General features: G+C 51.6%; 1 protein-coding gene across 3 annotated transcripts in view; it reads right to left on the bottom strand.

Moving 5' to 3' along the window:
* The window catches only part of ARHGEF7 (Rho guanine nucleotide exchange factor 7), a 129,741-nt gene that overhangs the window by 53,953 nt on the left and 62,030 nt on the right, over positions 1-13,758 (bottom strand). For all 3 annotated transcript variants that reach the window (XM_039226669.1, XM_039226670.1, XM_039226668.1), the window contains one exon: positions 5,702-5,903. In XM_039226669.1, the coding sequence (XP_039082600.1) occupies positions 5,702-5,903 (202 nt within the window). The remainder of the gene's footprint in view (positions 1-5,701; positions 5,904-13,758) is intronic.

The following is a 13,758-nucleotide window of genomic DNA, read 5'->3' as shown; positions in this document are numbered from 1 at the left end:
CTGCCCGGGGCAAGGAAACCTCTGGGAGCCCCGAGGAAACAACCGTCCCTCCCTCTGCAGGAACACTCCCGCAGCCCTGGGTACAGAGGTACCCCCACCAAGGCCCCAAGGACAAACCTCTAACAAAGTTATAGCTCACGAAGAACCGCACCAAGAGTGTACACAGATACAACATACAAAGCAAGTGAACACTCAAGACAGAACCAAGGGGATCATTGAGGAGACTATGGAATAAGCACGTTTAAAACACCTGGAAAGAGGGGCGCCTGGGTGGTTCAGACGATTAAGCGTCCAACTCCTGATTTCAGCTCAGGTCACAATCCCACGGTTCATGAGTCCAAGCCCTACGCTGGGGTCTGTGCTGACCGTGCAGAGCCTGGTTGTATTTCTCTTTCCCTCTCTGCCCTGCTCGCCCCCTCTCAAAATAAATAAGTGTTTAAAAAAAAAAAAAAAACCCACCTGGAAAGAAAGAACCATGATGAATAAAAAATGCACCATGAAAATGAAAAACACCTGAGAAAGAATGAAACCATCTCCGGAAATGAATACTCTGGTCACTAAAGTGAAACCCAATGGACAGTCACCATCATAGGTTAAGGGGAGACCAGTGAACTCACAGATTTGAGGAGTGGACCCCAAATGAATAAAATCCAGCAAAGCAAAAAATACAAAAGCCGGATTAAAAGCCACAGAGGGCAAAGCAAGACACCTCACAGGATTTTCAGGAAAAAGCAAAAGGAACGAGCAGGCAGCTGCTGGAAGACCCCTTCCCGAAATGGCATTTTGCACCCCGGGCTAGCGCAGCACACTACGCCCTGCACAAAATCAGAACCACCCCGCAGGGAGGGAACAGTGGCTCTAAGGTAACAGGGGGGGACCCTTGGGGTAGCCATACAGGACACCCCACCTCATCCGTGACGCCTATGTTCCAAGACCCTTGGAAATGCCCCAAACTGAGAATACCAAACCGTACACACGCTACGGTTTTTCCTCCACGTACACAGCTGTGATAAAGCTTAATTTGCAAGTTAGGGACAGAAAGGGATTGACCAGAACCCCGACAATACACTCATAAAGGTTACGGGAATGTGCTCTCTCTCGACATACTGTGTCCTGTACTCCCCCACTTGCGAGGGCTGGAGGGGATTCAAATGTCCACCAGGGTAGGGAGCCGCGTGACACAGAGTCAGGCCGCTGCCGCTCCTGGACCTCTGCCGACCTCAGGTAGTGCCCTTGAAAAGCAGGTCCATGAATGTTACTGTCGTAACGGCCCCCACCCCCAGCTCAGGTGAAGGCAGTCAAACACGGGTGTTTCGTGTGACCCAACCACCCCAGGCCCTTCCCTGTGGCTGCTCTGGGAGGAGGCAGGCGCGTGGAAGAGGAAACAGGAATAAGTGGTCTTAAGGCTCCGCATCCCCCACCGCCCTCGGCTGCGAGCCGGTCAGCGATGCAACAGAGCCTGCCGTCGGCCTGGGAGCCGCCAGCTCCAACTTGCTCCTCCCATCCTCTGGATGACGGCCGTCACCTCGCTCATGAGCCCCCCACACGGGTCATGTCACCAGCTTCCTGGTGGCCACAGTGCCCTCAACCCGTCCCGTGGGCATGGGGATAACGTGCTAGCTACGTGTTAGCTCAGGAGCTGTGGGGGACCATGCCGGCCCTGCTCTCACCGAGCTTCGACAGTGAACGCTCGGACCCCTCCTCTCCTCTTCCGGAAGCCTTACAGGGTGGATCCTGGACACTGGCATCTTGGCCACTGACACTCCAGTGCGCGTCAGATTCGTCAAATGGCAATCCAGTATCAGGCCACTACCACACCTGACAAAGACAGGAGCCCCTCGTTATCGTCTAGTGCCCAGTCTGTATTCACACCTCCCCGGACTCAAATCTGTTGTCGCCTTGACTTTGTGAGGCTGGCTGAGCCGACACAGGAACCAAGTAAGACACACACAGTGTGTGCGAGGTCATGCCTCTCAGGCTTTGACTTCATGCCAGCAAAGCCTCGCGGACACTCACGTTCTCAACTGTCTACAGCATTTTCTATTCAGGGAACCTCGGGTCAGCTTCGTGATTTCCGGAAAGACCCCTCGATTTTTCACTATTCTTGTTCCCTCACTCCCCACATCAGGGTTCACTCAAGTATTTGTGGAATGGACGCTGCCTGTGGCTTTTGAACCAGAGCACCCCTAACAATCCTGAGGATGTACGCAGAAAACACAGCTGACTGGCAGAGGGGTGGAGGGCGGAGAAGGGGCGGGGCAGGTCCCCGTGTTACAAAGCGGGGCCCCAAGGGATAACTGCGCAGCGCATACCAGGTCTACAGGCATCACCCACGAAGGGAAGCGACAGAACAAAACGAAAATCTAAGCTGAGGAGGAAGTGAGAGGACGAGGAAGACCAGGAGCCCGGGGAGGGCGTCCGTGGGACCAGGTCCGTGCAGAGAAGCCCGCGGGCAGAGGCGGAGGCCGGGGACAGCCACCTCCGCCCCCAGCACCGCGTGCTGCTGCCGTCCCAGCTGTGTCCTCGGGCCCGTACCACCGACCGGCACCTCACCCCTGATCCTGGGGGACTACCACCCCTGACCCGGAAGTGTTGCCGGTCAGCTGACTCGGGACACATCCTCAAAACAGGACGCTGAAGCACGGTCCCCAAGAGTGGCCACGCACACGGAACGTCCCCTAGAGCGCCCTCCAGCACAGCTGTCCGGGGAGTGCACGCAGTATTCATCTGGGAGAAACTCACCCCCACGTCCCAGAAGGACCCCAAATCGGCTCACCCCGGGGCCCTCCACTCATCTTGCTGGGACCCCCACAGGCCTGAGGTGCAATCTTACATTTAAGGCTCTTTCCACCCATTATCAAGCGTGCATCTGGAAGACACCGTGTGGACAGGCCTGGGCCCTGGCCCCTGGCCTCACCCCGGGGCCTTCAGAACCTTCACATCACACCAACACAGAACCCAGCTTGTTACCTCTGCCCCTTCCCTGCACGGGTTACATTTTTCCACAGCCAAATTGATCATCGCATCCAAAATCCAGTTTGCATTTTAGATCATTTTTTGAGGTCAGAAGTACACACGGCCCCCTCCACCCCATCGGCACACGGGTTCGAACTGCACGGTCTGGTGCGAGACCTGCTACCCACTGAGCGTCTCCATGCTGACTTAACGACAGCAGCGACCAGCGGCCCTGTCCCCACCCCACCCCCAACCACTGGCCTCATGGCCTCTCCTGCAGTCTCCCTCCAATTTAAGAAATTCTCTAGGAGGGTGTGCCCTGAAGTGTACATAATGAACAAATCCATGGGCTTTAAGTTTATTTTGAGAGCAAGAGTGAGAGCACACGCTCGAGTAGGGGAGGGGCACAGAGACAGGGAGAGAGAATCTCAAGCAGGCTCCACACGGTCAGTGCACAGCCTGACAATGGGTCTGAACCTATCAGCAATGGGATCACGACCTGAGCTGAAGAGTCGGATGCTTAACAGACAAGGCCACGCAGGCGCCCCAGAAATCCACGGTTTTACACATCAGGACAATGTGCGTGGAGACTACGTGCTGAGTGCAAAGGCGTCTGCTAGGAGGCAGCACAGACTCAGGGAGAAACGGGCACGTGCAGCAAGCTGTGGAAATCCCGTACGCAGACTCACAGGAAAGCACAAACAGGTCATGGCACAAACACACGAGAGCAAAGCCTGACAGCCGCACTGTCGTCCACAACTGCCAGAGGGCAAGTGATCGAGGCTGCGGACCCCTGCAAGAAGGGGGGAGGTCAAGTGGACGTTCTTGAGAACTTACCTCGAGAAAGGCAGCCCAAAAGAGGTCACTTAGAAATGCTGGTTTCATTTATTCAAGAAACGCATTCATCAATCAAAAATGTCAATAAAGAGAAACTCACAATTCAGAGGAAGTCAGTGTTTGTTGAACAAGGCAATGATCCTGATGTGTTAGGATCTGGCACATTTTGTTTACAGAAAATGAGGAATTACACCGAAAATTACAATGCTTATCTTAACCACACCCTTCTAGAAGGGAATCCTATTCCAAAATCAGAGTCACAGAAATTACTGAGAACTCACAATGCTAACACATTACTGTGACCCTAGAGGTCACAACTACAGAAAGATACCAACAGCAAGGTACCATTTCACACCCAACAGAGATTGTGGGGAAAAAGTGGTGGCAAGGGCGTGGCCACCGGAACGCTTGCACACTGCTGGTGGAAGGCACAGCGGGCAGCCGCCACACAGGGCAGCAACACTGGCTCCCCGCACACTGACCGCCATTGCCCGGTGACCCAGCAACGCCACCCCCAGGTGCAGCCCCCAGAGGAAGGCCAGGACGTCGATCGCACCCAGGGTCCCAGCAACCTTACTCCCAACAGCCAAAAGGTGGAAACAACCCAAATGGATGGATAAAGAAAATGTAGCCTGCAGAGCGGTCTGCCTCTGGCCCGGGGAACAGGAAATGACAAAGGTCCTGGGATCCCTGGATCGGCAACCGTGACCAAAGACCAAGTATTGGAACAGAAGATGTTCCCAGAGCTCTGATCACTTACGAAGTTACGAGGGTTTCAGAAGCTCTGCACGATGTCACCGGCTTGCTCGTGTGAAAAACCCACGCATCTGGTGTCAGAAGGGCTGGGAGGGTGGTGCTCAGCGCCAGGCCCCGCGGAAACACAAGGATTGTGTATACGGCTGATGCTCCAACAACAAAGCCCAAGCTGTGCGGGTCCACTTTTACGCGGATGCTCATCGATGCACTGTAGTCCCGCAAATGTGCTGGCGCTCCCGTTCTTAGCAACGCCTGAACTTTACTGTAAGAACGTGGTACGTGGGGCGCCTGGGGGGCTCAGTGGGCTAAGCATCCAACCGTTTACTTTGGCTCAGGTCATGATCTCATTCATGAGATCAAGCCCCACACAGGGCTCTGTGCTGACAGGGCGGAGCCTGCTTAGGATTCTCTCTCCACCTCTCCTCCCCCTGTTCTGTGTTCTATCAAACTTTAAAATAATATAAAATAAGGGACACCTGGGTGGCTCATTCAGTTAAGCCTCTGACTCCTAATTTTGGCTCAGGTCATGATCTCACAGTTTATGAGTTCGAGCCCCACCACTGGGCTCTGCGCTGACAGCGTGGAGCCTACTTGGGATTCTTTCTCTCCCTCTGCCCTTCTCCTGCTCTCCCACTCCCTCAAAACAAAATAAAAAACAAATATCACCCAAGTGATAAAAACTAGTAGCCTGGGGCACTTGGGTGGCTAAGTTGGTTAATCATCCTACTTCGGCTCAGGTCATGATCTCACAGTTTGTGAGTTCAAGCCGTATGTCGGGCTCTGTGCTGACAGCTCAGAGCCTCGAGCTGCTTCAGATTCTGTGTCTCCCTCTCTCTCTGCCCCTCCTCCACTCATGTTCTCTCTCTCTCTCTCAAAAATAAACATTAAAAAGAAATTTTTTTTAATTAACAGGCTGTATGATATGGCAAACCCCAGGTCCTTATATTTTAAACCATATCATGACTGATTGAAATGCTACTCTCAACTACAGACCCGTCTTGTGGTCACCCCAAGGCAGGAGTAAAGTAAAAATCACTTTCCTTGAGGAACAACTAGAGGAGAATGCGGCCCCTCGGCCCAGGACCACCCACGCAAGCTGCACCGGCAGGGAGAGGAGCACAGCCACCTGGCCCTCTGCCCGCACACCACTCACCGCTGGGCTTGACCTCCCGCACGTAGTTGCTAGGAAACCAGCCGGTCCTGCCATTGTGCGTGCCCTCCCACCAGCCGCCCTCCTCGACCCGCGTGACGTGGATGACGTCGCCCTTCGTAAAGGAGAGCTCATCCTCATTGGTCTGCTGGAAGTTAAACTTCGCTCTCACTACCAGCTGGCTGCTGCTAGTATCAGTCATGTCCTAAAAGGGAAGAGGGGAGAAAAATGTCAGGCAGTCTGCATCATTAGAAAATCAGACGTTTCACTAGGATAATCGGAGCAAGCTGCCCCATTCCAACAGCAGAGCACTTTTTACGGTAGAGAAACAGGTTTCTGACTTCCTGACCCCCCTGACCACCACCACCTCATTTCTGTCCTGTCCCAGAGGAAACCCTTGTAATGGTTTTAAAAGTCTCTTTCTGGCCATAGTTATGCTTCCATACACATTACGTACTTTCATATACACTTACATCAAATTATACAGCACATCCTTCAATACAACTTATAAACAGTTAACACACTGTGGTCATTTCTAGCATTATAAGGATTTTAGTCTTAATTGTGGAACTTAGCTGTACAGCTGTGCCAGTTATTCTCCATTACTGGATTTAAGGTTATTTCTAGTATTTTTCTACTGCAAAACAAGGCTGCATTAAAACCATATGCACCTCTTTGAACATACATGTAAATAAGCATATACCTTAAATTCAGGTCAGAAAATATGGGACACGTTTTAAACTTTAGTACCTATTTCTAACTGCCCTCCAGAAAGGTTCTCCTCACACCAAGCACATTCCCACCAACAGTATTTCAGAGCTATTTCTTTACACATTCACCAGCACTGAATATTACCAAACATTTTTTTATTTTATTTATTTTTTTTTTAAACGTTTTATTTATTTCTAAGAGAGAGAGAGACAGCGTGAGCAGGGGAGGGTCGGAGAGAGAGTCACAGACTCTGAAACAGGCTCCAGGCTCTGAGCTGGCAGTCAGCACAGAGCCCGACGCTGGGCACAAACCCACGAACCGCGAGATCATGACCTGAGCAAAAGTCGGACGCTTAACCGACTAAGCCACCCGGGCGCCCCCCAAACATTTTTATTTTTGTCAAACAGCTGGGGAGAAATGGCACCTCCTTTCAATTTGCATTTTTCCTCAGACATCAAGCCTGTGTGCCGACTCTGAAAGGTGGGAAGAGGGAGGCAGCTGGACTACAGTTTCTTTTTATTTCCACCTAAACCAACAGCAGCAAACTAAACGCATCCCCAGGAAAAGGCTGATCTCCGGGGGAAAGGCGCACTCAACCACCGGCAGGGGGCGTGCCCTCTCAGTCTGCACCTGGGCGTCCACGGGGACAGGGAAGGGACACGTCCCATGCCCCAACTGCACTGGTGACATCAGCAAAGATCAGGCAGGGAGTCCCTGCTCCACCTTACCAGGCGGCGGCATGTGGCCCCATCTGCCCACCGGTGTCCCAAACAACTAGGACACAGAGGGCTTCAGCGAGGAAGGACACGGAGCTGCAGCAGATGCTGGGGTCCCGAGGTTTTTGTCACCAGACCTCAAAGAGCAATTACAAGGTCTCTAGAGACAGATCTAGAAGAAATCTCAAAAAGGAAAAAGAACTTCCAAAATTTACTCAAAATGACAGTGAAAAAAGAGCCCCAGGGACATGAGGAAAATGACAGGCCTGAGACTGGCGTCACCAGCGCCGTGGAAGAGGAAGTGCTGAAAGGCGGTATGAGGAACACGGCTGAAAATGTCCCCAACCTGGCAGAGGACAAAGGTACGGAGCCAGGAAGCCGCGGGGCCCCACACACAAGAAGCCCAGAGAACCCGGCTCAAGTCTCCCGGCAGTGACACTTCGGAAAACCGAAGAGAATCCTCGCATCGGAACAAGCTCGCACCCGCAGTTACCCGAGCTCCCCGGCACTTGACGCCTGGGCGCACTCTCCCCAAGAAGCTCCTGGAAGACGCGCCTCCTCAATAGGGGAGCCAGTCAAGAAGAAAAGGAGAGGGGGAGATGGGCTTGGGCCACCGGAGGGCAGCTCAGGCGGCGGCTGTGGCAGGGACCCGGCTACAAGCAGGAGAGTCTGCAAGCGGCCGCGGGACGCCAGGGCAGGCCCCTGGGAAGGGGTGAGAAACCCTAACGGGTCTCAGTGTTCGAGGGGTTCTTAGAAACAGGCCGAACACAAGGGCTGCAGTCTGCCGAGAACGCAGAGAAAACTGCAACAGGCAACGAGCATGTATTCCAGAAAACAAAACGCTGTCAGGAAAGGAAGCTCGGTGACTGCACACACACTGGCCACGCTGTGGGTCTGGGACGTGGTGAGGGGACACTCACTGCGCCCAACAGAAGCCCTGGGGGCGCTCGGCTGGGAGGAAGGGCCGGGCCGGGGCGCAGCACGAGACCCCGACCCCGCTCCACGGCGGGAAGGCCACACTGACCACAGTGCGGGCCTAACTCCGGCTTCACACAGGCGCCCACGGAGACACAGAGACAAGCCCCCGGGGCCCGAGGGGCAAGGCAGGAGGTGGCGGGCTGCACCAGCTCCTGCACCAAGTCTGGAAGGACCAAATCTAAGTCGGCTGCACGACTCACAAGATACAGAGAAAGCGCAGTGATGATGGCTCTTCAGGAGGGGCAGACAGTTCCTGAAATGTTTAATATTTATTTAAATGCGTATTTTACGTTAAGTTACAAAAAGCACATACACTAGTGTCTCATCTAACCGATTAAACACTTCATACACACTGGACATATGTAAGGTCTCCTCAGCACTGGAAAAACTGAAGGAAAGCTGAACGCCGTGCTGCTCGCTTGGCGCACTTGAATGGCGAGGGGCAGCCTAAAGGTCACCAGTCCCGCCGAGGCCCTGCTCCGCAGCGATGGTACAGGTCACAGCCCCAGTTAGGGAAACCAGATGGGGCTGCCACGTGGTACCAGCTCGTCTCTGCAAACCACGGCCCCCCTGCACCAGCTGTCCACCCTGATCTTCAGCACCTCCCCTTTCCGTGACCCACCCTGGGCAAGCCGGCTTCGTGTAAAACCCACACAGCCAATCCTGGGCACCGACTTCCACAACGGAAGACAACATGTAACCGATACGGGTGCAGAGCAGCCCCGAGGAGGTCGAAGCGCTCAGGAGCCACCCTGCAGCCAACCCCGCCGTGTCAGCTGAGCCACCAGTGCACAGGCCCTCTCCAGCCACAGCACCAACCTGAACATCACAAATGAGGTCGACTACACTCTCCCGCATGTCACCTACTCTCCGCACTCAGGTACTGGTCAGACACCACTGCCACCTCTTCCACACAGAGATGGCCACTCCACAAGGACAGGCGTGTCCGGGGACACGTGGGAAGAAAGGCACAGAGGATGGGGAGTCAGCCTAGATCCTCTAGAAGTTTAGATCCACGCAAATGTGCACGGATTCAGCACCTACTCCACCAAAGATGTAAGCTTAAGATGTTATTCTAAGGAGTGTTACGACCACAAGATGCCAGAGACGGGGTGCGAGAGGGCACCAGACAGGATGCCACAATGGCTCCCGCCATCGTCAGCCTCAGGGCCCAACACTCAACAGGAGCGTTCAAGTCACCACCACTGGGGTCGGCAAACTGGAGAGCAGGTATTTAACCACTGTCCTATTCGGGATTTCTCTCCCTCCCCTGTGTAAAGGCTCTCCTGCGACTGACACTTGTCAGCTTCCGGGGTTCAACCTGACACCCCGCGATCGTCCACAGCACAGGGGGCGGAGCAGGAGCAGCCAGTTGCAGACGGGGTGCACACTGTGGAATTCCGTTTGCGTCATACACAAAATGGGTAAAGCTCATCTTTATGGTCAGAAATCAGGACAGCAGAGGCCTCTGGGAAAGGGAGGCACAACAAAGGAGACACTGGCCAGGTTGTGCTTCTTGATCTTACACTGGAATGTCTGACGTAGAAATTCATCTAGTGGTTTTCTAGATATAGGGTTCAGGTCACGAAGTCAGTGATGGAGGGCACTGGGGCCCACGTACCGTACCTCGTCCGGGAGCAGTAACCTATACCTGCCCCGCTTGCTCCTCACAGCTGCCCCGAGGCCTACAAGGGCTACCTGTCAGTATCATGCACACCCAGACACCCATCAAGTGTTTTATCCCACATCCTGAAGTCACCCGAAACCACGATACCCTGGAGCACTGCCTTCCCACGAGCTCCGCCCTCCCCGCTCGTTCCCTGGAAGGTGTAAGCTCAGTCACAGAAGAAAAACTGGTCAAGGAAACACCTGATTTCTATTCCAACAGCTAGTATTTCCAGGTCTTCTGATCTTATGTAAATACCATTTCTCTACACTTGTTTGCTCATAATGTATTTCATCAAATAGAACGTACCAGAAATTAGAGAATACCCTTTTTATATTCCAAATGCTGTCAGTTATGACATACCATCAAAAAGTAGGACACATGCTACTTCTAGGCCTGTAAGGAGGTTTTGAAAAGGTCCTAGAACTGCTGAGATGTGGTAGAGTGAGGCAGCAGAGGTGTCGGCGGAGATAGAAACAGCGTGCGACGGGTGGACACACGATCGTGCAGGCCTGAGAAACAGTCCTGGGAGCGCAGGGACCAGGGCTGGCCCTGTCCCAGGTGGCAGTGGGGACCACAGGCACGGGAAGTGTTTGAGGGGCCCAAGGCAGGACCCCCACAAGTGAAGGGTGGCAGGAGCAAGCGCCCCACCTCATCATTGCCCCCAAACGGGGAGGGAGACTTGGGAGCTCAAGGTCTTACTTCTCAGGAGTCAGTGGGTGAAGATTCCGGGCACAGAGGGACAGGAGGAATCCCAAAAGCAGTCAGTGCAGTTTATTCACCAGTAAAGGATGAAGTCAGCCCCATACCGGAGGGAAAAGAAGCCCCAAGTCAACAGCCTGAGCCCCGACCCAGGGCAGCCATGGTGTCACTCCGTCCAGGGGAGAGCACAGCCTGAGCACAGGGGTGCAGGAAGAGCTCAATCTAGCAGAGGGAGTGGGGGCCACGGGGTCACCCCCAGAAATGAATAATGAGGAAGCAACAGGAAGTCCATATTAGTGTAGACAGACCAGAACCACTCAAACTGGCCTCCATTACAAGCAAGAAACTGGTCCTGAGACAGAGGGGCTTTGGGACAGAGGCAGGAGCGTGGCGGCAGCAAGCGCCGAGGTGGTGGTCAGGCAACGCATGCCTAGCAGACCAGGGGCTTTCACAGAGCACCCTGAAAACACCCGCCCTGGCCCTGGGAATGGCAGCGCCTCACGCAATTTCAAGGCTATGTTTACTTTAACAAGATCAAGAAATTTATGTTCAAGCACCCACCTATTGTTTTAGCCTAATTTTTTATTACGGAAAATTTCAAACACGAAGTAGAAAATGATGGGTAGGTGGAGGCTCACCTCTCACCTTCTTTTCTCTCTCTCCCCATTCTACCCCTACCCCATCATCCCTCTTCGGCCACTATCAGTTTATTCTCTAGAGGTGTTTTTGCTTATTCATTTTCTCTTTCAGATTCCACATACAAGCAGAATAACGTTTTTATTTATCTTTCTCTTATTTCACCCAGCATTATACCCTCTAGGTCTGTCCATGGTGCTACAAATAGCCAAGATTTTACTCTTCACAGCTGAGTAGACTGCTAATAGATACAGTGCATACGTACATACACACACACACACACTCACACCTTTATTAATCTGTTCGTGGACACTTGAGTTACTTCTGTAGTTTGGGTGCTGTAAATAATGCACCTCTGTATTTACTGCAGCATTTATCTTTTTAGGTTAGTGTTTGTTTTCTTTGGGCAAATACCCAACAACGGAATTACGGGATCAGATGGTGTTTCTATTTTCAATCTGAAGAACCATGATACTGGTCTCCAGGGTGGCTGCACCAGTTTGCATGCCCACCAACAGCGCTGAGGTTTCCGGTTTCTTGGCATCCTCGCCAGCACTTATTGTCTGTCTTCTCGATCCTAGCTACTCTGACTGAGGGAAGGCATTCTCTCTGTGGCTCTGGTTTGCATTTCTGTGACGGTCGGTGAGGAGCACCTTGCCATGGGTCTTGGGAAAAAGGTCAATTCAGGTCCTCTGCCCATTTTTTAACTGGATTTTTTGGTGTTGAGTTGTGTAAGTTCTTACTAGATTTTGGATAATAACGCCTTATCAGATAGGCCATTTACAAGTATCTTCTCTCCTTCAGCGGGTTGTCTTTCCCATTTGTTGATGGCTTCCTTCACTGTGATAAAGCTTTTTATTTGGGTGTAGCGCTAACAGTATTCTTTGTTTTCCTTGCCCGAGGAGACATACCTAGAAAAATGTTTCTGTTGCTGATATGAAAAAAATTACTTTTTGTCTTCTAGGAGTTTATGGTTTCAGGTCTCACATTTAGGTCTTCAATCCATTTTTCAGTTTATTTTTGTGTCTGCTGAAAGAAACCAAGTGGTCCAGTTTTCCCAACACCATTTGCTGAAGAGACGGTCTTTCCCCATCATATATTCTTGCCCCTTGTCAGAGCCAGACGTGTGGTTGTGGTTTATTGCTGGGTTCTCCATTCCTTTCCGCTGATCTGCGGGTCTAGTCTTATGCCAGTGCCGTGCTGTTTCGTTACGGGTTTGTAGCGTGCCTTGAAAACTGGGGTGTGACACCTCCAGGTTTGTTCTTTCTCAACATTGTTTTGGTTATTTGAACCAACACAAACTTTATTTTTTATTTGAACTTTTGTGGTTCCATACAAATTTTAGCATTATTTGTTCTAGTTCTGAGATGTGCACTATTCTTATTTTCACGGGGATCACATCAAATCTGCAGACCGCTTTGGGCAGTGTGGACATTTTAAGAGTACGGGCTCCTCCAATCCATGAGTATCTTCCCACTGGTCTGTGTCACCTTCAATTTCTTGAAGATGAACACTGTTTACAGTGTTCAGAGTATAGGTCTTTCACCTCCTTTGTTAAATTGATTCCTTTTTTATTCTTTTTGGTGCAACTGTAAATAAACAATTTCTCTTTCTGCTGCCCAACACACAGCTTTAAATAAACATTTGTGCCATTCTTGGGGGCACGTGGGTGGCTCAGTCAGCTAAACATCCAATTTTGGCTCCAGACATGATCTCGTGCTTCGTGGGTTCGAGCCCCACATCGGGCTCTGTGCTGACAGCTCAGAGCCTGGAGCCTGCTTCATATTCCTCTGTCTCCCTCTCTCTCTGCCCCTTCCCCAGCTTATGCTCGCTCTCAAAAATAATTAATTTTTTTAAAAAGTCTTGACATTCTTGTTTCATTATAATTTTTAATCGAAGAAACTTACGTAAAGTACCATCAATAACACCTGCAGAACACCCGAAGGGCACAGGAAGCCACTCTTGTGCAGCCCAGGAAGAGGCCGGGCCCACCCCTCCCAGCAGCAGTTAACAGGGTCTTCCGAACACAAGGGGTGGCAGAGAGGCCTTGTGTTTCTGCTGTTACTTAAAATTTCTCTAGCTCATTAAACATTAATCCTATGCTTACTGTGATCTTAGGAACACGCACCCTTCAACATTCCACTTACCTGCATTTTACTTGAAATTATCCACCTGCCATCTAGCCTTCACTTACTCAAAAATGAGTAGTTATAAGTTGGCCCAGGTGAACCGGTGAGGCAACATGTTTCTTCACTTAGAGTTTGCAGATTTCTTACATTTTGCCCTATGAATTTTATAAAAGCTAATTGAAAAACTTTTCCAGGGGCACCTGAGTGGCTCAGCGAGTTAAGCGTCTGACTCTTGATTTCAGCTCAGGTCACAATCTCACAATTCGTGGGATCAAGCCCCATATCAGGTTCTGTGCTGACAGTGTGGAGTCTGCTTGGGAAGTTCTCTCTCCCTCTCTCTCTCTGCCCCTCCCCTGCATGCACGATAAACTTTTAGAAAATATAAATAAAAATTTGTCCAAGTAGTTTGGTACATATTTTTCCTCAATTTGGATTCAAAACACTCTCAATAAAGCTCTGCAGAATTCACCTAGCATTAAGCCCTGTGCCTTGAGGGTCACTGGGCCGGTGGGGGGGGGGGGG

Source organism: Hyaena hyaena, unplaced genomic scaffold (genome assembly GCF_003009895.1).
Source record: "Hyaena hyaena isolate Hyena2069 unplaced genomic scaffold, ASM300989v1 scaffold_22, whole genome shotgun sequence".
NCBI classification, from domain to species: domain Eukaryota; kingdom Metazoa; phylum Chordata; class Mammalia; order Carnivora; family Hyaenidae; genus Hyaena; species Hyaena hyaena.
This window is presented reverse-complemented; position numbering and strand designations above follow the sequence as displayed.